At 36.5% G+C, this 26944-nt stretch overlaps 1 protein-coding gene across 3 annotated transcripts in view; it reads left to right on the top strand.

Moving 5' to 3' along the window:
- LOC127640107 (calcium-dependent secretion activator 2-like) overlaps positions 1-26944 on the top strand; it is a 216752-nt gene that overhangs the window by 74862 nt on the left and 114946 nt on the right. For all 3 annotated transcript variants that reach the window (XM_052122508.1, XM_052122507.1, XM_052122509.1), the window contains exon 3: positions 10276-10608. In XM_052122508.1, coding sequence (XP_051978468.1) covers positions 10276-10608 — 333 coding nt within the window. The remainder of the gene's footprint in view (positions 1-10275; positions 10609-26944) is intronic.

Genomic DNA, 26944 nt, shown 5'->3' with positions numbered 1-26944 from the left:
CCGTTCCGATTAGCAGGGTGCCTACACACTAAGCTGGGGATATTTGTTGAAGTTCATTTCATTTGACAAAATGTATTAATTGGGAATGCCTTAAAGTCATCAAAACAGACAACACTTGAGTCATGTAGATTACAAATTTCAAATAAGTAAATCTATCTGTCTGTCTAATACATGTATATTTATATAAAATGGATTATTCATCAATTGAATTCGTAAACTTTATCCCTAATTTAGTAAGGTAATACAGTTGAAGTCATTAAAACAAATTTTTTAACCACTCCACAGATTTAATATTAGCAAACTCTAGTTTTGGCAAGTCAATTAGGACATCTACTTCGTGCATGACACGAGTAATTTTTTCAACAATTGTTTACAGACGGACAGTTTTCAGCCAAGACATCAGAAACAAATCTGTGGACCTCCACAAATCTGGTTCATCCTTGGGAGCAATTTCCAAATGCCTGAAGGTACCACATTCATCTGTACAAACAATAGTACTCAAGAATAAACACAATTGGACCACGCAGCTATCATACCACTCTGGAATGAGACGCATTCTGTCTCCTAGAGATCAATGTAATGTGGTGAGAAAAGTGCAAATCAATCCCAGAACTATGCTGGAGGAAACACGTAGACAAGTATCTATATCCACAATAAAACGAGTCCTATATTGACATAACCTGAAAGACTGCCACGCAAGGAAGTAGCCACTTATCCAAAACCACCATAAAAAGCCAGAATACAGTTTGCAAATGCACATGGGGACAAATATCTTAAACTTTTTGCAGAAATGTCCTTTTGGTCTGATGAAACAAAATGTAACTGTTTGGGCATAATGATCATCGTTATGTTTGGAGAAGCATGGGGTGCTCATCATGTTGTGGGGGTGCTTTGCTGCAGAAGGGACTGGTGCACTTCACAAAATAAATGGCATCATGAGGAAGAAAAATTATGTGGATATATTGAAGCAACATCTCAAGACATCAGCCAGGAAGTTAAACTCGGTTGCAAATGGGTCTTCCGAATGGACAATGACCATAAGCATACCTACAAATTTGTGGCAAAATGGCTTATGGACAACAAAGTCTAGGTATTGCAGTGGCCATCACAAATCCCTGACCTCACTCCGTTAGAAAAAGTGTGTGCGAACATGGAGACCTACAAACCTTACTCCGTTACATCAGTTCTGTCTGGAGGAATGGGCCAAAATTACAGCAACTTATTGTGAGAAGCTTGTGGAAGGCTACCCAAAAAGTATTACCCCAGTTAAATAACTTAAAGGTAATACTACCAAATACTAACAACGTGTATGTTAACTTCTGACCCACTGGGAATGTGATGAAATTAATAATAGCTGAAATAAATCATTCTCTCTATATTAACAATGTGAAATGTCAGAATAATAGTAAAGTAGTTACCCTAACTGACCTAACGGAATGTTTTCTACTATTAAATGTCAGGAATTGTGACAAACTGAGTTTAAATGTATTTGGCTAAGGTGTATGTAAACTTCTGTATTCAAATGTAAATTACTGTTGATGTTTAATATGAGAATAAATATAATTTAGTTAATTTATTACAGCTGTGTGGAACATAACCAAAATCATAATTCTGCATGGGGTTGTAGAAGCAACACTAGTCACAGGAAGAAACGCAAACATAAATTTTGTCAGTATGTAATCATGTTGCCATAAAAGGTAATTGTACAATCTGATTACTCACATTAAAAATGTAATCTAATTACTAAGTACCTGATTTATTTTTTGTATGATTGTTTCTGGAATACTTGATTCTGATGAAACTCTAAAATGAATATTATTTTTTGGTGCTATGCATAGAATATATCTATGACAAAAGCCTCCAATATACAGTACTCAAAATACCTAAATGCTTATTTCTGTGCAGTGGTCAAAAACATTTTAAAATTTTTTTTGATCAGTTTCCACTTTGAAAAATGGGGAAGTTGGGAATTAAATTACTGCAAGACCCAGGAGTTTGTCAAAATATAGTAGTTTGGCCAGGAATTTTCTCCAGGCTGATGTAAAAAAAAAAAAATGCATTTGACATTTCCGATTCGGACAGCAATAAAATCAAAGATAAAATCACCCGTAAATGCTGAAATTACCCCACATCCCCATGTAAAACAATTAATGTCCAAATAGGCCTAAAGAAACTTATCCAATCAGAGTCAGGAGAGCCTGAAAACAGCCTAATTATACAAGACTTTCTGAAGACTGATTAGTCGAGAAGTCTCAAGTTTCGCACATTCCTAATACATTTGTAATTCGTTTTTGTCATTCAGTTTCACTCAATACACAGTAAAGAATTAGTATTTTGGTGTAGGGAGTATCCAATTATAAAGGAGTTCCTCCAGCATTTATTCCCTGACTGGTTGTGTTGTGTTCATCCGTGATCCTGTAATGCTCATTACCTCCCTCTCATTTGGTCACTTGTTTCACTCCTTTTACTCTAACTTTCCACAGTGGTATTGTTTCTTCCACAGTCATTGACAAGCAATTTGTCATCAAGTCCCTTTCTGTTGCCATGGCTGAATTTTAATGGAAACTTGCACTGTATGCCTTAAAGACAGAGTCAAGCAGAACAGGAGGCTATAGCTGCAAAGGCTGCACAGAAAGTCAGTTATTCAAATTTAAAGTCTGTGGATATCCAGTCAGCCGACTGAAAACAATGGCCACGCTCAACCTAATGATAAGCAAAAAGTCCTTCACTCTCTCCCCTTTTCTCTCCAATTTGGAATGCCCAATTCCAATACGCTCATAGTCCTCGTGGTGGTTTAGTGACTTGCCTCAATCTGGGTGGTGGAGGACGAATCTCAGTTGCTTCCGCGTCTGAGACCGTCAATCCCTGCTTTTTATCACGTGGCTTGTTGGGCACGTTACCGCGGAGACCTGCGTGGATGCTTCACGCTATTCTCCACGGCATCCATGCACAAGCAAGAGCCATTTATAGCGATGACAAGGTTACTCCATGTGACTCTACCCTTCCTAGCAACCGGGCCAATTTGGTTGCTTAGAAGGCCTGACTGGAGTAACTCAGTACTCCCTGGATTCACGACTCCAGGAGTGGTAGTCCAGGCCCACACTTGTGTGCAACTTGTCAGATTTGCTAACACATTAAGCGTGGCACACTTACTTTTAGCAGCATCCACATGCTTTTTTGTATTAACATGTTGTTCGATGTCGGTGTGAACAGGGGAAATAAGTGAGAAAACAATTTCGGGACACTAGAAAAAGTGCTTAAATAGGGGACTGTCCCAGGAAAAATTGGACGTCTGGCCACAATACTGATAAGAAAAAATGCTTGTGTGAATTTGTGAACAAGGACAAATACAATAGAGATATAAATGGAGCAGGCTTTCGACATTGTTGAAGTGAATCAACATTCATATTTCAAGTAAATACACGTGTAAGGGAACTGCTTGATGCAAGAAATCAAACAAAAACGCTTGAATCTGTGCTATGAAAGCAGGCACGTTCTGATGGTGTCTACTATTTTGAGTCTTTCTGTGTTCTCTTCTCAAGCTCTCGAACTATGCACCATTCTATAGCAGTTGATCGAGTCATTCAATCTAGACTTCGAAAGAGGAAAAATGGGTGAGCAGGAGATGGAGAGAGGAAGAGAATGAGAGTAATGAAGATTTAAATGTTTTTAATGTTTCATGCTGCCCAGTGTGAATAACACGTGTGTTTTATTCATGAGGAGGCATATAAAACAGTCTTCCACACAGTCTTTTCCAGACCTGATGAGACTGCTTTCATATTATAAACAATCTTTATCTTTTGACTGTTGAAGGCTCTGGTATATTAGTATACAGTCCGCAGTCTTCAGGCCAAGGCTTTTTTTTACGAGGGCTTTTGTTAAAATTTGATTTTATCAAATGTATTTTATTTTTATTTATTTTAAAAATGAACCATTTCACTTCACCGTACTGTACACTCCAAACATAACTTCTAATGAATTTTAATTAACCACAGTTAAAATCACCTCTTGAAACAAAAATAATTTTCAATGCTTAACCTCTGTTCTGTTAATTAATCATCAGCCTCCAACCATCTCCCTCTGACATGCTCATAATCTCTCACCACTCTCTGTTATCAGTCATGCCACCTCACATGAAATCCAATATACTATAATTTCATAGACAGTCTCTCTTCAGAACCTGCCCCCTACTGTCAGTGAGGCACCTCGATCACACCTGCGCTAACCTACAATCTTTCTTCCTACATTCTCCTTCTTTCTTCTGCTGAGATTAATTCCTTGTATTAGATTTAATTACACAAAGGCAGCAAATGGCTCTGTATCATATTAATCTCTTTGCTGTAGACTGAGCACAGGTCTGCACACCAGCTCTAATAAATAATTGAATGAGATTTTAAACCGCCAATTAAGTTGAGCAGCAGGGAGAGGAAATCCCTTGGTGGCCGATACATTAGTAATAATGTTTGACATTTGAACCGCCACAAAATGGAGGCATTAGTCGCCAGTGTGTAGAGACTGTTTTAGCTGCTGGAAATGCATAAACTTTATAAGCTTTCAGTATATTTAAGTTTTAAACATATTTGAGCACTGCGGCGCTCGTAAATGACAAATCAAAGTGGTGTGGTGCAGCCCTGCAAACTCAATTTTCTTGTTGTTTATAGAGGAGCTCCATTGAAAAACATTCAAAGACATGTTACGTGCCCCCTGTTTATGGAGAACTTGGTATATTCCCATGGTCCAGTTTAGAACAATTCATTGTTTTTGCTGAATTAATGACTTGGGTTAGCACGTGGACATGAAATTGTACTACATGGTGTCATATTGAGACACCGGAGACTAGTACATGGTGTACATCTTGCATTTGTCAAATGAATTTGACACAGAACAAACTATTTTCTGCACCTCTGTGACCACAATTATCGGCAGCACTGTAGAAAAAGACTAGATTTAATGAAAACTATAATAAATTCATAAAGATTTTCATAAATTAACACTTAAAGACTCTTCATATTAAATTGAATTTATATTTATATATACATCTGTCTCATAACAACATAATGATTTTTCCATTAATTAACATTTTAAATGTTACAGAGGAAATGAGCAGGCCTCTTTGCATGCTAGCCTGTCTGTCAACTCACCTCTGTGACGTTTTTGAAAGGGAGGGAGGAAAGGATTAATTTTCTCTACAGGAAAGTAAGCCACTAACCTTCTGGCTCATTCGCTTTCTTAGAAACACTGCAAGATATCCGATGTCATGTGTCTTGCCAATTTCTAACATATGCACCCCTGTGCCGGGCCTTTGAATGAGACAAATGAACTATTCATGGACAAACAAATAGGCAAATACAGTAGTTTTACATTTCCAAGGTCTTGTTTTTCTTTTGCACAAGCAAGCCTTTTATATGTCACCCATATTACTTTATGATCTGAGAGACAGAGATAGACCAAAACAATGTCCAAACCCCAATACAAGACAACTCAATCAATAGTTATATTCAAAACATAATGATTAATGAAACTTCTCATAACACTAATACACTATACAAACTAGTGTTGTCAAAAATATCGGTACTCCGGTATCAAGTCGGTACTCAAACAAATTGTTTTTTAACGATACCAGAATTTCTGAAGGTACCCGAGTACCGGGTCTACCCGGTTCCCAATCAGAGTTGGGAACTTTCAAACGCTCCCAACAAGCAAAAGATGATGACAAGCTAAGTAGCTGCTGCTGCGGAGTCTCAACTTAATAGACGCATTGGGATTTGGGCATGCCAAATTGTGAAGAAAAGGGGAGAAAATACAAAAAGCTCCTTAATTCCAATAATAATAAAACAACCTATACCATGAAACCCCAATAAAATCAACTCCCAATTACAGCACCACTTTTGTTCGTTATAGCGAGCATGCCCACCTTCTGCTCTGTCAATGACGATACTGATGCCTGTGTCCATTCCCTCCACCTACCCACCTCACTCTCCCCTCTGATTCGCACTCTGTTGATGTTGGTCGAAGTTGATGATAACTTTTTAAACCTCTTTCTTTTATCCATGCTTCTACTTCTCAATCACAGCAGTGCCAAAATTAGATTTTTGTTGTTGATTATGCTTTGGGGCTGTATTCAAATAATTAATGAGATGGGTCTGTGCAAGGTTTGGGGGACTATTTGTGGATGAAATGCCCACTTAACAGTAAAGCATTGATTTAGACATTTTGTAAATGTACTGATATTACAAAAGTAATCTTTAAAATGTTAACAACATATTTTGGGCTAAGTTAAAGTACTGTGAAAGCGGTAATGATTTTAAAATTCTTTTACCTAATCCGCGACCGAGCCTGCCCTTCGCACAGCACTGTTTATGATGATCTGCACAGCTGAGAGCTTGAAACCGGTCCATGTGTAAACACATGCTCTGTGCTGATCTGTCCATTGAGACGCAGTGACTGATCTGGGTAGAGCTGTTTCATTTAGCTATTGGAACGTTTTCTGTTTGATAATTGTCATAAACAGCAAAAAACGACAGCATACAATCAGAGAGTCTACCAACATTGTAGTTGCACCAGTGCTACATTTGGTAAATTTAATCGCACTCAATGTGGTAGTCGCAGTCTAGAGCCCTGCTGTCTACCCTTGGTGACGTGCCTGTAAGTATCCCATCTGTTGCCTAAGGTGTATAACATTGGAACAATAATTTCTAGACACTACATCCATGCATATATCTGATTAGGGCTAGTAAAAAAATAAAAAATTATGATAAAAATGTATAAAAAATGTCTGTAATTTTAATGTTAAAGAATGTAAAAATGATATGATAAAAAAACGTTTGAAAAGGTCAAACTTTGAAACTTTGTGTCATTGTTACCAACCAGTTGTCAACATAATTTCAAGACTCACATGTCCTTGGAAAGCCTAGGACTAAAGGATTTATTTATATACATGTTTGCCATTATAAAGAAAAATACACACGTGTGTTAGCAAATGAAAAGTTCTGCACCGATTACAGTATAATAACTGTATTTCACTACACAGACATATCAATAAAATGTCTTACCTGTTGAGTAAGATAAAAGCCATCTCTGGGTCACTTTTAAATCCCTTTCAGATCTCTGAGTTGTCGCCACCTCTGAAAAGCCAAGCCGATGTTGATTCAGGTTTTATTACAGACTCTACGGCTTTCCCTTTTTGCTTGTAGGCTCTGCTCTGTTTTGGATTCTTTGTTTTCACAACCGGTGATTCCCCAGAGGTTTGCCATTTTGAATGATCCATGGTCATTTTTTTTCTCGTTCGTTTTGACAAACTTTCAGCTTCACGGTACTCCCACACCATACATGCTACAGTAGCCAGAGATACATTTTTCTTCGTGCAGATACAAGTCAACACATGTAATTTTATGGTAAAATATTGTAAACATTTTGTACTTTAGATGCTAAAATTTATGATTTTACCATATAATTAACAAATGTTTTTTATGTTTAACAAAATAATGAATGTGTGTTGAACTATTGATAAAAGTACAGTAAAAAAACAATAATCGGGCATCCCCAGAAGTCTCTGTGTGACCAATCATATTTCATTATATTTAATGGTAGGTTATTTTTAATATCAGTTATGTACATTGGGGCATTCTGTGTTATATTTCCATCCATCCATCCATCGTCAACCGCTTATCCTGTGTACAGGGTCGCGGGGGGCTGGAGCCTATCCCAGCTAACATTGGGCGAAAGGCGGGGGACACCCTGGACAGGTCGCCAGTCCATCGCAGGGCCACACATAGACAGACATACACTCACACCTAGGGCAATTTTTTGGAGACACCAATTAACCTAGCCTGCATGTCTTTTGGATGGTGGGAGGAAGCCGGAGTACCCGGAGAGAACCCACGCAGACACGGGGAGAACATGCAAACTCCACACAGAAAGGCCGGGGCAACCAGGGTTTGAACCTACAACCTTCTTGCTGTGAGGCAACAGTGCTAACCGCTGCACCACCGTGCCGCCCGTGTTATATTTCATGTAGTTTATTTTATACAATCAACTGATGGTAATTTGTGTTTGGGTAAGTGACACACTCTAAATGAATGTGTATTAATTATTCCTCCTGAAAGGATCAATCTTGATGAACTTTAAGTCATCGTGTGGCCTTTTGTAGTTATGGTGTTTAACGATATATTTTAAAGTGAAAAGATGACATTTATTGTTCCAGAAGGTTAGTATATTAAGTTTATATAATTTAATAATATAAATGATTGTGAACTGTAAAATATACAAGGCATCAAATGTACATACCGTAAAGCTTGAAACATGGTCATCGTATTTATGTAAATTTCTGGCAACCACAGCTGCCAGTGTTTTACCATTAATTTAACATACTGTAATTGTTTTTCTTGTGTTGCTATGCAGTTCATACCATGGTAGATAAGTGGGCAGGACAGCTTTGTGTTATTTATATGTGACAAAGAACCATTAAGTAATTCAAATATACAAAGTGGAATGTGTCCCAAACAAGTCAAGATGTGGAGCTTTTCTTGTTGTGCACTGTAATTGTGCAGCTTGTGGCATTAATGTTGAATTTTACTAATGTGTTCAGAGATGTTCATTTTTTGTTTATTTTACAACACCTTCAAATGTGGCTCATCATACTTTTTAGTTGCAACTAAATTTTCTAGTCTGAAATAGTTTTTAAAATCAACTGTTTGAAATGTGCCTGCAATAAATTATTTAAAATTTGTAATCTCTACTGGTGCCTACGTAAAGGCAATTTGAGTAGAATTTCCCTCTATACAGTATCTAATGTGTTCCCTCCTGTTGTGTTCTATTCTCTCTTTCTTACCTTGCAAGTTCTTGGTGCTTTTGAAACAGACATAATCCTCCATCTCCTCGAGAGGAGGCAGCTGATTTGTCTTTGTTCTGCTCCATATACTTGTGGTTAGGGCCTGAGATTCGCCTCTATCTGCTGCTTATGTCATGCCTTACCAACTTTGGTTTCCCCTGACACTGGGTAACCAAATATAAAAATAAATTAAATAACTGAAAAGTGGTGGTGTTTTCATGGTCTTGTTGGCAGATTTGCTTCTCTCTCAGTTGGACCTTTCCTCTTTCATATGGATCACAATCGTCTCTAAGATGTTACTCCCTGCTTTGAGGCTCTACTTGCTTGCTACTTTTATGCATTCCTTGGGAATTATAACTTTTTGTCTCTATCAGGGTGTGTATGCAACCACCTTTTGACCGATAGCCCCTTTGCAAGGTAGTTCTGTCCATATAAAGAATCCAGATATACAAAACACAAGTACAGTATACTGTAATTTTGGATCGATACCAACATTTTTGACCCGGTACAATTTCAAGTTCTATAGTTAGCTAAATCTATATTAATTAAAACGGCATGAACAGACACAGGAAATACTGCAAAAACTGATCTGCACTGACACTGAATGCAAATCCACTATTATAATAAATAATAAGACTTTTTTGCACTTAACTTAAATATTTATTGGATGTTTGTGCTGCTGTCATCAGATGGTCCTCTCATTATCTTTTGTACAAATTGTATTTTGTTCAAAACTTTTGTTTAGCTTCAATGATAATTAAACTCTGAATTACAAAGCAATTGGGGTAAAGGGCAAAAATCTAGATGTGCCGGTCAGTTTACAATATGTTTGTTTATGACTGTGGCGTGGGGACGTGGTCGTGTGTCGGTCTGCGGGAGAGAGAGAGAACGGTAAGGCTTGTCACCTGGTTTATAATTAACCCTAACACCTGTGTCTTGTTATAGTGATGCGGAGGGAGACATTAAAGGAATGCCAAGTGTCCAGAGAGGGAGAGAGAGAGAAACCTAGAGGAGGACATTATAACGTTTATGCTTATATTTATTGTTTATTTGTTCCTGTGTTCTGACGGTTACCGACGTGTTTCTTAAGAGAAAATTAAAAACTGACCTCAAACCTGCTTTGCTGTCTCCTGACTCCTCCATTGCCCGACCAAACAGTGTTACAATGACATTACCCGAAAAAGGAAAACCATTTTAGGCGTTGACATGACCCTTATGAGTTTTCTTCTTATAAAGCATAATTGTGAAAAAACTTGCATGTAAACACACTTATTGTTGTCCATGTCAGATACCAAATTTGCTAAATGATACAGTTTTACTGTTGTAATTTTTGTATATAAATTTTTTAGCACCAGTATACCACACAATCCTAGTAAGCTGTATTAAAACTCTTTTCCTTTCAGCATTTTTCAATGGATTTAATCCACCCATGCTTCTTTTTGCAGGGCTTCCTGAAGAGTGAGCGAGTGGCCCTTATAGTGCAAAGTGGAGGCTGCTCTGCCAGTGACTTCCGGGAGGTCTTCAAGAAGAATATTGAGTGTCGAGTTCGTAGCCTACCAGAGATTGATGGCTTGAGCAAAGAGACTGTACTCAGCTCTTGGATCAGTAAGTATGACGCCATCTACAAAGGAGAAGAGGACCAGCGGAGGCCGCAGGGACGCATGCCCTTTACTGCTGTGTCCGAGCTCATTCTCAGCAAAGAGCAGCTCTATGAGATGTTCCAGCAGATACTGGGAATCAAGAAGTTTGAACATCAGCTACTTCACAATGCCTTGCAGGTCAGTGGTTGCTAATCCTAAAGGCTAATTTATGTTAACTGGATGAGCAGGTTTCGATTTAGTTTGCCTGAGAATTACAAAATGTGTGTGACAATACAAAAAATGTGTTCGTTTGGTGATATTTGTCCTGTATGCGCACATTCCTGAAGTTCTTTACCTAGGAGAACTCTGATAGCCTAAGAGAGTTGGTGATCGATTTAAACTAATTGTGAGTGTAGTTTGGACATGACGTTCTTTATTTACATTCGCGTATGCCTACTATGGAGATTGTAGCTAGCTAGGTTACCTTCTAAATTGTTCAAATAGATAACTTTGAAGGCTGTCTCTCCGAGGCTGTTGTGAAAACAATGTTACAGCAGAGACAGCTTACTTATCTTCTAATGTGTCATCTGCCCGAGAGTTGACAACCTTCCTTTGCACCACCCTTAACATCCTAATTTTAAAATGATACAGCACGTATTATAATTGCAAGCTTTGTTTGCCAAAGGTGCTATAGTTCGTTCAGGAGAAAAAAATGCACCTACTTTTTTAAATTTTTGCTAATTAAAAAATATAAAATTCTGAAGGTTACTGACGGTACAATAGACAGTTCCCCTTGACCACCACTGGGATTAAAATCACAGCAGAATACATTTACATTGATTTATTTAGCAGGCACGGTCATCCAAACCATCTGATTTGCATAGAAGAGAAAAAGGATAAGAGAAAATTTATATTTGTAAAACTGTAATGGAAATTGCAAATATAAAGATTTCCAATGTTATTGTATTTTGTATTACTCATTGTTAATGAATGTTGCCAAAGAAAACCATTAAACTGAGTTGGTTAACATCAACTAAAGTTTTTAAATGGATAGTTCACCCAAAAATTTAAATTCTCTCATCACCTGTGTGTTGTTCAAGACTAATGAGGTGCAGTTGCACCTTGGGTCCAATCAAATCAAGCTTGAAGTACTGGTGCTAATCCACCCCAATGTTGATAGTAATTTATGCATCTGAGTGCATTGTATTTATCCATTTCAGCTGGCATTTCTATGTTTGTTTGCTGCTTTGCATTTTCACCATTTACTGGTAACACTGCATTCGATGAAGTCATAAACGAGTGTCTAAAGGGCACGAAAGTGTAAATTCACGAGGGAAAAATAATATCTGTGAAATACAGTAAAGGTGGGTTTAAATGAATAGTCAACTAGTCATTTATCATGCTATCCCAGGAGTGTATGATTTTCTTTCTTCAGCAGAACACATTTGAAGAAAAATCAGCTCTGTAGGTCCATAAAATGCAAGTGGATGGTTCCAAAAATCATATACAGTCAGCATAAACTGCTCCAAAAATCATATACAGTCAGCATAAATAGCTCCAAAAATCACAGACAGTCAGCATAAATGTCATCCATATGACTCCAGTGGTTAAATGAATGTCTTCTAAAATGATATGATCTAAACCAAAACTAGCTAAGCTTCTTTACAGCGTTCCTTCTACTCTGTTGTAAACAGTGCCGCTCTTCCAGGTTTGTTGCATGTGCATCAGTTCTCACGTGTCTCACATGCTAATGCGATTACGTCAAATGTGCATACCGCTGCTGGCTGGAAGTGATGATTAAGAGTTAAAAACTACTTAAATATTGATCTTTTTAACACAAACTTATTGTGTCTTTAGAAGACATTAATTTAACCTCTGGAGTCGAATGGATGACATTTATGCTGACTGTCTATTCTTTTTGTAGCTTCAAATGTTTTATCACCATCCACTTGCATTTTAAAGACCTACTGAGCTGAGAATTTTTCTATTTTTCTTCAAATGTGTTCTGGAGAAGAAAGAAAATCATACATATCTGGGATATCATGATGGTGAGTAAATGATGAGAGAATTTTCATTTTTGGTTGAACTAACACTTTAATGAAGAACGTATTGTCAATATTTTCAGCTGGTCTTTTAATGTTGGCAGTAAAGTTATAGGGATGGGGGGGGGGTATAATACTTGCTTATTGACAGGCAAATTTGTATGTGGCTTTGTTGTGGCTTTTCATTTACACAGAAAAGAAAAAATAGAGATGCATTGACCAATGATTGCCACTCCCTGAATAGAAATTAAATAGAATCATGAGGATCCTAAAGATTCTCATCCTTATGATGATGTTGCCTGAAATTAGGACCTAGAGAGTAGTCATGGTAGCCTAGATATCAAAGATCTAATAATCATTTTAGGGGTGACCAATAAATCTTAGCAGGGTATCAGCAGGGTTTGATTTGGATTTTGGAGGAGAGGAAACCCTAAGATCTTGTTAAGCTCTTGGTCCCCAAACACTTCAACACACAAAAACTAGAACATGCAAAAACTGAACATATGTACAAAATGGAATTCAATAATAAACTCGAGGGTACCTGAACACCATTCCAAGTCATACTGGCCCATTTTAAGCCCTGCCTTTCACTTTACGCTGTAAACCTCTAATTGGCAGGATATTGCAGAATGTAACTGTCCCTGCAGTTTGTATGCCATAAGTCAATAGGAAATATGCCTATTAAATGCAATTCAAATGACAAGTAATCAAGGCCTAACTGATTTTTCTTTTGAATATTCATTGAAGGAGACTTGTATCCACACAATTAATCCTACATTTTATTGTGATGGTTTGAAACTCGCCCGTAATTACTCTAAGCAGTTGAGTACATTTTAATTCCTTGCCCTTTACCTTAATCACCTGAGCACAGGTTGCATTATTCCCATCATCAACCTCTTTGAAGACATCCCAGAAATGTCAGGAGGTTAATAGGAAAGGGTCCAACTGGCTTGCCCTCAAGCGTTATCTGTCACTAGCCTTTACCCAGGGAAGAGGTTGAGATGTGGTGGGTGGTCTTCTCTGGTGTCCCTTTTTATTGCATTTACAGTTACCAGATTAGTGCAATTAGGTTTGTTGAGTCCAACATTAATTAGCACATTTGGAATCTAACTGAGATCTTTCATTGAGTTCAAGCAGGGAACCTCTCATTATGTTTCATTTATTGTTATAGGATTATCTTCCTTTTCTCGCCAGGTGGGATTTTAGATGAGATTTGTTTTAGGGATTTGCAATTTGTTTATTTTGACTGCGCAATTACTTGAGAGATGGAACGGTTTCAATGGAGCATTTTTCATCTGCACGATTTTTAAGTGTTGTTCTAGGTAAGTATGTGTCAGACAAATGTCTTTCACCACTGCATTTTGTCTTGCTGCTTTTTTGTGTTTTATAAGTTAAAAATAATTAATGTCACCAAGATCAAATTATTTAACTGGCGAACATACTGTAGATGAGGTTTGGTGAAACTGAGACGACATCCACACTAATCTGTTTCCGTTTGAAAAGGCAGTGATTTTGCTACCTTGGCTTTTTTGTGACTTCCTGGATGAGTCGTTGCTGTGCTCTTGAAAGAATTTTGGAAGGTTGTTCTCCATTTGGAGATAATGACTCTCACTATGGTTCTTTAGAGTCCCAGCACCTTTAAAATAGCTTTGTAACCCTTCCCAGACTGATGTATTTCAATAACCTTTTTCCTCATCATTTCTGGAATTTCTTTCGATTTTGGCATAGTGTGCTACTGAGTGAGACCTTTTAGCAAGCTTCATGCTGCTGAAAAAGTTCAATTTAGGTGTTACCAATTGAAAAGGACTGGCAGTAATCAGGCCTGGGTTTATCTAGTCCAGCTGAACCCCATTATGAATGCAGTTTCGTAAATTGTGGGATGTAGTAACTAGGGCTAAAACAATTAGTCGGCATTATCGACAACATCGACAAAAATTTTCATTGTCAAATAGTCATTTTATCTCATTTAACGTAACATGGGATCACATTAAACTCTAACGATGATGCATGACAGCAGCACTGCAGTTCACACCTGACTGATGAGAGGAAGGATTACACAGATCACAGTCCAGATGCACTCTAAACTTTCCAAACAGCTTCAGGTGATGTAGATCACAAACAAAGTACAAGGGAATTATACAAAACTACAAAATAAGGAAATGCAGAAGCACTCTCATTGTGGAATAATTGGAGTCAGAGCTCTTTAAAGGAAACACCCCGGTGTTACATCTTAAATGCAGTTATATTTAATGTATTATAGCTTTATTAATTTTCAAATAATAAGGAAGCAGGTCATGTAATTAACTACAAACTCCAACTCTGGCATTTCTCTGTGCGGTCAGCAACTCTTCTATGAGTTGCTCGAATGTTCCGATCTAAGAGGGAGAGATTGAAACTGCACCCGGCTGATGTACACACTGTTGTGGTGATGCTCTTCTCGAGCGCTCACACACACTTCAGCTAGATTATAACGTGATGCTCATGACTTATTGAATCGTAATATATATGTCACTATGCATTTCTTATAGTGAGAGCATTGGCAATAAGCAACTTTATTAAAGTTGAGTTTTTTTTTTTTTTTTTTTTGTGAGTTAAAGATGGATTGAAGTGAACAAAAAGGTGAAAGAGAGTAGTCTTCGCCCCATTATACACTGCAACAATATACGTTTATTATTTGTTTTGGCTTGTTTTCCAATAAAAATATCTTAAACTCATTTAAAACAATGTACATTTACTTTAGGTACTATACTCCAGAAGAAAAATATGTTAATTGAGAATGTTGAATATAATATTAAAATACAAATATTTAAAATATCTAAAAATCCTTTGAAAAAGAAGCACTTATTTGAGAAGCAGCATATAAGATATTTAGACTTGATTTTAGAGAATAGATGTATATTTTGTCTTTACTGCACTCGCAGAAGTATAACCATGTGAAAAAACAATACACTTATGTACAAAATACACTTACTGTATATTTAAGATAAATTATCTTAAAGCAAGTATAACTTTTATGTTGCTTCTAAAGTAAATGTATCTTGTTTTAAGGATTTTTCTACTATTTAAAATGGAAAACAAGACAAACACTTGATAACAATAGTTTTTTTTTTTTTTTGCTGTGAATTCAGTGAATGTCTTTTAGAGGTATTTTGTCCTTTATTGTTAGTAAGCACGTTTAATACAACCTTTTAAGTTGGGGCACAAGCTGAATAATCGGTTAAGAGCTAATGATTAATCATTGCAATAATCTGCGATTAGTTGAATAACCGTTCTAATAAGTGTTAGATTAATAGATTATAAAAATAATCGTTAGTTGCAGCCCTATTAGTAACTAAGGGCAAATACTTTCTCACACAGGCCCAGTTGGTATTGGGTAACTTTTTTGCTTCAATAATTAACATTATCATTTTAAACTGTATTTTGTGTTTATTCCGATTGCCTTTGATTTTATGTTAGCGTTTGTTTGAATTTTTGAAACAATCTATTATGAGATTTACACAAAGAAATCAGGATGGGGCAAATACTTTTTCACATCACTGTAAATTACATATCACCAAGTTAATTTGTTTTTTACAAGGTTTATTTAATCTGCATATGTCAGATCTGTTGCCATTAAGCACCAGGTTGCACAAGCATTGCTTTTTATAATGGCAGATTTACAGCCCAGAAGACTTGAATCTTTTGTATTATGGCTTACCGACATCCACAGAGATCTGCATGAATTTTCTGAAGTGTTTTTATCCTTTATACCTGTGTATTGTTCAAGAATATTGAGGTGCAGTTGCACTGTGGCTCCAAACATATCAAGCTTGAAGTACTGGTGCTAATCCACCCCACTGTCAATAAGAATTTAAGCATCTGAGTGCATTGTATTTATCCATTTCAGCTGACATTTAAAAGTTTGTTTGCTTCTTTGCATGTTAGATTCACCATTAACAGCTCTGCATTAGATGAATCAGTCATAAACAAGTGTCTAAAGGGCAAGAAAGTGTCAATTCATGAGTGAAATTAAAAAATATGTGAAATACAGTAAATCAAAGCTCATCAGTTGGGAAACAATGATGAGTTCCAACAAGGTATGCACAAAACCATTATTAATATTATTTTAAATCAACTAGTAGGTGGGTTGTTTGAACAAATATTCAACTAGTTAGTTCTTAAGGAATAGTTCACCCAAAATAGAAAACACTCATCATTTACCCTTATGCCATCCCAGATGTATATGACTTTCTTTCTTCTGCAGAACAGAAATTAAGATTTTTTTTTTTAAGAATATCTCTGCTCTGTAGGTCCATACAATGCAAGTGAATTTGAATAAAAAATGTGAAGCTCCAAAAGCACAAAAAGGAAGCATAAAAGTAATCCATTTGATTCCAGTGGAACAGATCAATATTTAATATTTAATTGTCCTCCCTGCCAGTAAGTGGCAATATGTGCGAAAAATGCAAATTACCAAACACAAAGAAATGGATTTAGCCACTAGAGATGAATGGATTACTTATATGCTTCCTTTATGTACTTTTGTAACTTACCCTTTCAATTGCATCATATGGACCAACAGAGCTGAACTATTTTTCTTAAAAAAAAAAATCTGTGTTCATCAGAAGAAAATAAGTTATTCACATTTGGGATGGCATGAGGGTGAGTAAATGATGAGAGAATTTTCATTTTTGGGTGAGAAAGCTCTATAGACCGTATTCACGCTAGCGTCATATTTGGCTGTGAGGGATAGACTTATGGTCTGTACGAATGGTATAAAGCTCCTAGATCACATCTGATTTTCCAACTCATGTTGTCTGGAGTTCTTTGTATACTGAATGTTCTTGGACAGATATTTTATTGATGGTTTGTCTGTTGAATGATCCAAAAACACATTAAACCATTAAACTGCTGAACAGCTCATTGAAGTATGTCTATACCTCACAGCCTCATTTTCATTCCCATTGAAAGTCTTAGATGGCACTAACATAAATAATTATTCTGGTTTAGGGTTTACTCCATTACTCATTTCTACTAGTCAACCAGCCATACAGAAAAGTACAGATTCAGAGGTTATATTAAAATGTTTTCCACATTCAAAAACATTGGGCCTTATTCATGAAACATGGACAGAACAAATTTGTGTGTAATTCGTTAGTAAACCGATTAAATTGTCCTATTAAATCCAATTGGAAAATTTACATTTACAATTTAAGAATGCAATTACACACTGTAACAAAGTTCGGGAAAGGAGGGAGCGGGAACCTAACCCAGATTCAAAAAACTATAATTACAACACAACAACACACACACACACACACACACACACACACACACACACACGCAGCAGCTTTGTTTTTGTGTGTGTGTGTGTGTAAGTGTGTGTGTCTCTCTCTCTCTCTCTCTCTGGCATCCCCTGCTCTTCCCTTATCTCCCTCCTAAAGATTAGGCAACTCAGCGCCGGGCGTGCATCCTCATGGCCCGGCCATGTCGTCCTCCTCGTCTTACACACAAATTTGTTCTACTCATGTTTCATGAATAAGGCTTATTGATGGATATTTGCATCTTTCATCTTGACAGCTAAAATACAAGGAATAAAATAATTTAAACCATAGCTTGTCTATTTTCATTTAACCATCTTTAGTGTATGTGGTATGTGTGGCTTCATACGTGATAATGGGCAGGCGAGGGATGCAGATGACTTTGGAATGTAAAAAGGTTGGAGAAACGAGAGGAGATGGGGAAAAAAGGGAAGGGAGAACACTAAGCTATTTTTGGATCTTTCTATTCTTGGCCGTTTCCCTCATTGATTATTATCTTACACTTTTGCATATTGACTCAGTAGCTTGCCGTTAACTGTGTGCCTTCACGCTTGCATATGCATGTGTGTAACCATGTATATTTAGAGAAGGATGAAGTGTATTTGGGAGTATTATTCATTTTCAAGCAAGCTATTTAAGACCCAGTTAAATCTAAATTAGTTTGGTGGATTTTAGTCCCTGTTTATTAGATTTGAAGCCATTTATATGCTGAACTCCTAAAGGTAAATGCATTTAAAATCTGTAATAATTTCCTTTAAGGAAAATTGACCTAAAATATTGATGACTCATCTTGCACTACACTACATCTTGCATTTTTGTTCAATCAAATGCTCTCTTAAACACGAGACTGTCCCTCCAACTTATACCACCTGCAACTGACTAGCAAGTTGCAAATCCTGGTTCATGGCTGTGATGTAATCTAAGAGCTATTGGCTATTTAAAAAAAAAAGAAAGGGTCCGATATGTTCCGCAGGACTTTCATTTTTATAGGATATACACCAACACAGGAAAGAAAACTGCACTAGTCAAGTGATTTCATGGATTCTTTAACGCTCATATGGCTGAAAATAACATTGCCAATCAGGATTAGTTGACCGTCAGTCGTATTTGATTAATATAGACCATTTAAAAGAAAGAACAGAGACTTTCCTATATGATGTACCTTAACTTAAATTTGTATTCCCTAGAGAAATAAAGCATGTTATTTTCCTTGTTAAATACTGATTGTTGTGCATTGTTCTTTTTAATTCTCCAACTCAATCCATCTGGCTTTAACCAGCTGTGTCTCTTTCTCTGATAACCACTCCACCAGCTGTCAAGTTCTCTTACGGATTGAATGCTGAGGAAAAGAAACAACAAAACAACAAAGAGATCGAAAGCATGACCATTGAAATGTCAGTAAGTGGATGGTGTAACTCAAGGAAGAGGAAGATCTATGAACAGGTCTGCTAGGCTTTGGCCGACAACCACAAAGTGAGAGAGAGGCCAAGGAGAGGCTGCTTTACTAACTGACAGACTGAAAGAGAGAGACAGATGTGCAAACATTGAGTAGAGGAGTAAAGAAAAAATAATAAAGAGGAAATCCAAGAAATGCAACATAAAACAATAACAAAGAGGCAGTCAACATAAAAAGTGAGATGGACTGGATACTGTAGATACAGGCTGAGAGAAACTGAGGGGAATGAGTAGACCGAAATGATGGAGTGTGACACAACAGCAGCAGTGTGGAGGGGTTTGTTTTGTCATAATGTTTGGATGACCGTACACTATCCCTCTTAATGCACAGCTGCTTGCCAAATAAATAAATATTGAATTATTGATTTGAATTTATATTTTATGAAAAGAAAGAGGCCATGGACTAAAACGAGAGATGTAAAACTAGTGTAGTTATGTAGATAATCAGTTGCCTGGGTCAGACATACAAACATGATTCGCTTTAGAATGCGACAATTGACCAATCAGACTTAAATATTCCAGAGGGCCATATAATAAAGAGAGGAAAATAAGTTAAGTTTATTAATATTCTGAGTTAACTATACTGTAAGTTAGGCCTCTACCTGTGGCATGCTTTCTATTACAATACAAAATAATGTTTACATGTCACTGGTTGGTGATTAAATTACTTTGCTACCTTGTGGGTTTTCAATTTCATTTCACGGATAAATGGATCAAATCCTGCCCTACTCTTTTCATGAAACATTACGCATGTGAAATGAGTTGCGAATGACGTTATGCTTATTTATGCTTATTCTATCGAAGTTACTTAAAAATACAATTACTTCAAAACACCTCTTTAAAGTCATTTTTATATATTTTTCTGTAGCCTGAAGTAAAAAATGTGTTGTAACCTTCCGAATACGTAAATGAAAACTTTATTAAATGTTGTCATGAATAGTTCAGATTAATCTATTATTATTTATTTAAAAAAAATATATATATTGTAAAAAAATTTGCTTTTAAATTTTTATGAAAATTGGAAATGCTTTTGTCCACCAAATCGAAGTAATTTCATGTAGGTTCCCATTTTGTTGTCATCTAAAAAAACATCAAGTTTTTAGGTAATATCAGATATTAAATATATATATATATATATATTTTTTTTAAAGTGAGTAACCCTGAGAAAACGTCTTGATAATCTTGACACAAACATTTATGATATTTATAAACAATATTTTATTTAATTTTTCGCTTAAGTTGTGTACACTGTCTTGTATTCAAGGTGCAAGGAAAGTATTTTAGTGTCTTTTACTTGGTGGTTACAACACAAGTCATTAAACCTTTTTAATTATTTATTTTTAGAAAATGATAAAGTTTTTCAAAAACGTATAAAACCAAATTGGACACAATTACATTTCTACAAACTTGGCACATGTATTTCAAATGTATCACCTCAGACAAGCTTATTTGTCATTGATTTGAATGCCATTTCATGTTGACTTTAACAAGAATTCAGCTTCACAGCAAGAATACTGCTTCTAAACCATCTGCCTGTTTGGCTTCAGTTGTATTTAACCTGTATATCCTTTAACTAACCTTAATGAAAGAGAGATAGACAGGAAATCATGGGAAACTAATCTTGTAAATAACATCACTGTTAAAAACACTCTTGAGTCCGTCAGACATGAAATCGCATAAAAGTTTATCAATAATGTAGAGGTCTTTGAGGTGTGTGACATCTGGTTGGGCAGACAGTGAGGTGGGTTGTGGCTGAGCTGGACACTGAGAAAATACAGCTGTGCCCTCATGATTGGAGAGGCCAGTTGCCCTGCCACAATTATACATCAGCCCTCCCTCACCTCCACTCAACACCTGTCATCCTCTCCTTAATGAACACATTCAGCCTCGCCTTGTGCTCTCGCCACCCTGTCATCTCTCATTAGCACGCCGCACTTGAGGCCGGAGGAAGCGGCAGGCAGGTGAGCCACCGGGAAGCGGTAATGAATTAACCACCTCAGATGGACCAGCATTACTCATATCTCTCTGACAGGATCAGGGCAGCCATCAAAAGCAAAGGTGGTTTGTCATCGTGACCCCCCTCTGCGGACAGCCAAACAATCTCTCATTCTGATTTAAAGCATTTATGGAAATGATTTAATAACTGGATCACCCTCATGTTTTTACTTGAAACAGGATTTACAGCTTTAATAAGGATCCAAAGGGACCATAAATGTGTCCTAAAAGGGGTTTAATGCAACAACTGCATGATATTGCGAATCTTTTGAAGTCATACGATAGCTTTGGCTGAAAAACAGACCCTCCAGATTGAATTTTACCCTCTTGTGTGATGTTACCTCGAACCTCTGCAGCGTCAGTGAGTTAAACGTTGAGAACCAGAAATGTCTGATTCATTACCAAATCATTCAGTCTGGTTTTGTTAACAAGATCAACCAAGTCATTGAAAAAATCTTGCTCAAAGAATGATTCATTCACATATCGTACATTGCTACTTTAATGAATTCTCGTGAACATGCTAAGGAGTGTTAAATGTGAAGTCAAAAATGTTTTGGTTAATAGTCTTACATTTCAGTCTGTTCTCAAATATGGTTTAAAAGCAATCTTTTCTCATAGAATGAAAGTTACTATAACTACATTTTTGCCAACTGACTTTTACAAGCCGAATTCTACATTTTACAGTTACAGTTTCCTGGTGATATTAACACGAGACACTACAACAACTGTACGCTTTATTAATTTTAACTCAAAACATGCAAAGACTGATTATGACTTTATAAAAACTTGTTTTTCATGCTATTACTCACACATTGCTATTTGATGATTTCAAACAATTTAACAGATAATTTGGAAAAACTATGCATTTTAACACTTATATTACAGACTCACCTACATTGAATCAGAAAAACTATAATAACTACATGGAATTGGAAGACAGTGGTTCGAGAAGAGTCAAGCGTGCAAGCTGATACGTGAGACGCAGGTGTCAAAGAAGCAATACAAAGTGATGTGGTTGCTTCAGAAAATGTACTTTTTTACTTATTTTGTTTTTAGACACTATTAGTTAGGTTTACACCGTGTCCTAACTACACGCGACGCGATAAAATTCCAGCGACAGCAAGTGTGTCTGTCCACACTAGACGCGACGCGACTGTGAGACGCCACACGTCAATCAAAAATCACAGCCATTCAGAACAGCGTGTGGGCGGAGTCTCTCTGTGAAAGCGCACTGCTGGCCCGCACTCGCATTGGAAATGGGTAAGGACATAATCAAATCAAGAAATAACATTATTAAAAATCAAAACATTAACAAAATATACTCATTGACTAATTTTGTTATGAAGTACAGTTGTATGTTTGCATAGAATTCAGTTTGAACGCTATTATATGCTTTCAAAATCTGAGGTAAATTATCCATTATCGCTTGTGGCACAGTGACGTATTTTTAACTAAAAATAAATAATGTGTACTCATAACCAGTGTAATTTCTTCATATGACAATCAGTTTATTCGATCTTGTTCATAGGGAAATTCATATCCATCCCTGGATACAGGGACACAAATCGTCATGCCTATTCACTCTACTTTACATTGAAAATAAAGTGGAATTTGTTTTACACAGGTTGATGCGTCATTAGTAGCCTACTATAGCTAAATGCTACATTCATTCATTCATTCGCTGTAGATGAAAGTCTAAACTTAACTTACCATGTGTATTCAATGCTTCAGCTATACTTCTCCAGACGGAATCCTTTTTCCTGATGTCTTTGTGGAATTTGTGGGATTTATCGTAGAGAATTGAATGCCTTTGAACTTGGACAATCAGTTCCTCGTCGTCCATGTTTGATGATTAAATATTCATGACACGCAGAACTTCCATCCAATGAGATCTCTGTGTGGGCGGATCTGTCAGCTGCGACGTCGCAGAAATAGGAACCGTTTCTAAATTAGAAACTTCGCGTGTCGCCGTCGCGTCTGGTTAGGACAAAAACTCTGATTAACGTGGAAAAGATACCTTTTAACGCGTGTCGCGGCGTCGCGTCGCATGTAGTTAGGACACGGTGTTAGGTGTTGGTTTAGAGTAATAATATTTTGTTTTGTGTCTACCTCTCATTTAATTTTAGATCAATATTGGTTAGGTTTAGGTTAAAAATGTAGGTTAGGGAAGTAAATTTTATTCATTAAAACCTCCATCTAACATTCACTTTAAAAATGTTTTCTTATGGCATCCATTTCACTCGCTTTTGGCACCTCTCCTTGGACATTCCACTGGAAAACTGAAGTGAAACATGTAATAAGGCACATCATTTAGTTTTGAAACATTTAGCAACAGTCATGTAATCTTCATGAGACCAGGCGCTTTAAAGACTTTGAATGTAGCGCATGAGTCGAAACCACTGGACCACTTTTGTAACACATTTATGATGCTTTTGCATCCTTTTTAAATCTCCAGTCTGCATTCTTTGCAATTGCATAAAAAAAGAGCAACCGGCTGCATTCTTCAAAATGTCCTATATTGTTTTCATGCAAGCAAGACTTTTTCAATATCTGGTGAATTATTAATTTCAAGTTGAAAGGGCATAGAAAGAAATACAATCTGGACTCTTCAGTTTTGTGCAAGAATGTAGCTGGGAAACTGGAGGCAGCTGCCTTTTAAATGGTTTTCTAATTTAGAAAAGGGGGTAACAAAAGAGCTTGGGGAAGATCAGAGCATGACAGCCTGCTTCCCTCCAAGTCGGTGATGTCGTTCATTAGGGTTCTCCCAAGTCTTGTTGGCATAGTAATTGTTGCCAAACAAAACAAAATAGAGCAGCTAAAGAAAAGTGAACAGCTCTGTAACACAGCAACTGAAATGAATGCGTTTAAAGAATGGTGTGTATATAAATAAATGTGTGACTCTGGAGGTTTTAGAGTATGTTCTCCTCAAAGAAAGCCACAATGAAGCAATTGAAATGTTTTATTAGCACAAACCTGCTGTGCTGTACCACTGTTATATATCAGCTTGATATCCATGCTCCTGTCCATTTTTTGGCAATTTTATTATTATAATTTTTTAGCTAGTGTTTGCATCATTGTGCTGGAAAATGGCTGACATGGTCATTCTGGCTGTCAAAACCAGTGATTCATGGCAGAATTATTGGCCCAGCTGGGGACATTTCAAAGTTTCTAACTGTCAGTCATAACTGACTTCCAAAGCTTGCCAAGTAAAAGCAAGAAAAGTGTAAATTTGTCAATACTCGGACATGAGAATGCCCTTGAGCCAGAAAAGGTTGAATATGTTAAGCAGTTCCAGAGTTAAAAATACACAAGTAAAATCTCAAGCAGGGTAAGATTTTTGGAGATGTCAGAGTCAAATGTGGACCATTAAGTTGAATGGACATCAAGTAGAAGCCCAAACCTGACCCATTAATGAGACCATCTAATGACCCCATCACCCCCAGCTGGTTTGCTCAAATTAAGACATTGCCCATTCTCACTTTATTTCCACTTTAAACTAGTAGACTCGGTTCCGAGTCTGATGGGTTTTGTGTGTGTGTGCAAAAATAGTTAAAAAAAAAAAAAAAACTATCCCCCATCTTCTCTCTATTATTTCTTTTCTGTTCCTACATTTTCTCTGTTAATAAAAGGAGGAAAAAAAAAATTAAATATTAAAATAAATTGAAACGTTTAATAAAAATCTCAATGATATTTTATTAAAAAATTTTTGAGTAGCTCAAATTAATGGTCCTGCACATCCGCTAAGAGCGAATCATTAAAAATAAATGAGATTACCAGACTTTAGAGATTATTAGGATTTTAGGATTTGGATCAAGTCAACAGTTCCAACCTTATCTTAATTAAATGACACATTTTTGCTGTGTAAATAACATTCTGAGAGCAAACACAGGAGTTATTATATACCAATTAGTTATGAATGTTGCAAATTATCTGTTTTTTTTTCTTCACAGGCCTTAATAACCTGTCAGAAATGTAAAAAACAAAACAAAATGGGAACATTAATTCTAAATTAATGACATGTTTCATTTGGTTCCCTTGGAATGGTCTTTTAATTATCATCCATTTCGACATATATTGCATTGCAAATGAAAGTAAACACAATTATTTACAGTATATCTCTTGAAATATTCTTCAAGCTCGACATATATGAAGACCACTGCTTTTTGAAACTAATATTTAATCAAACCCATGGGGGTATGTTTATGCATAGTCGTTACAGTGATACTGTGAATGTTTTTCATAATTCCAAAGAGAAGCATTTCTTAGAAGAAAAACTATAACCATTATGGTTTATTTGATCATTTCCCAACCTAACCTTAACCTTGTTGTTGATAGGGTTGTTAGGTATGCTATTAGTTGGTTTTAACAGCGGTTTTCTTTGCGTTCATCAGCCATACAGTGCTCTCATTACTTCCTGTGGAGCCTTACATGAAAGCAACGTTTCAGAGGTCCACTTTCTTGAATACCAATTGTCCCCTTTCCCTGTGCATGACACTGCTAAGCATATCATTAAGGCCTTAAACCACTCCTCCCACATAAGACTAGACCAGTGCTGGGCCAATACAGGCATTCATCTTGTCTGCTATCTCTCATACATTTCTTCAGTGAGATTTAGAGGTGGTTTGTGGATATGCATATGTTAATAGACTGAGTCGTTAACGAACGCTGATGTGTAACGGGAGCAGTTGATCGACTCAGAGGCATGAGGCAGCAAATTATGGCAAACATTTTCCGGCCTCATTACGAAGACTGACGAAGCTCTGCTTCACTGAAATGATATCATTATAAAACTAGACATGTACATTTTTTAAGAAAAATGTGAGTTGTGCTTGCCAGCGCAAAAGTGGGTGATTGCTAATGTGTTAAGCGGTTTCTAAGTGGTTTTCAAGTCAAAAGTGCCCACCCTAAAAGGGGTTGCACATTGGGAGGTCTGTCAGATGATGCAACCTAAAATTCTAAATGAGTTTTTTTATGAATGTAGTCACAATGGTGGTGACGACAGAGTTTTCTATTGAAACGGCATTACATTAAATTCAACCCAAATCGGTGTCAAGGGACATTATTGACATAAGCCATTCTTACTGGCTTATCCAATGTGAGCAAGGCATGGCCGTTTGCTTTTTGATGTCAAAATCAAAGGATAATCTGCCAATTTAAAATTTTATGTAAACACGTTTTTCTTGCGATGTCCGTTTTTTGTTGGAATAATCAGATTTTGCAATTGCAAAAATTATTGCAAATTAAAATTATTGCAAACTCATTATTTATCGTAACTTGCAATTTTTTATGATTTCCATAATTTTTCCAGAATAAAACTGAGCTAATGTGATCACTTCTCTCCATGTTTGACCATCAAAATGCTCGAAGCTTTAGTCATTTCCAGCTGCAGAGCTATGACACCGCAGTTTCAAGACATCAGCACCAGGCAAGCAGTAGGGATGGGCGATACAACGTATTTTTTTCCCGATCCGATACCAAGTACTTTTAGGCCAATATCAATACCAATACCTCTAATATATAAAAAAAATATATGAATTCTTTAGATCAAATTAGTAACTTATTTTATAATTTTTTCAGTATATTTATAGCCTTAAGCAGAAAATAATTTGCTTTGATTTCCTTTTTAATAATGTGTAAGTATAAGCAACATATAAAACCACTAAATTAACCATAGATATTATTATAGGTCTTCTATTACGAAATCCAAGTTACAATATGGATACTACAGTAATGCTGTAGCAA

The sequence above is a fragment of the Xyrauchen texanus genome, chromosome 49 (assembly GCF_025860055.1).
Source record: "Xyrauchen texanus isolate HMW12.3.18 chromosome 49, RBS_HiC_50CHRs, whole genome shotgun sequence".
Lineage (NCBI taxonomy): Eukaryota > Metazoa > Chordata > Actinopteri > Cypriniformes > Catostomidae > Xyrauchen > Xyrauchen texanus.
This window is presented reverse-complemented; position numbering and strand designations above follow the sequence as displayed.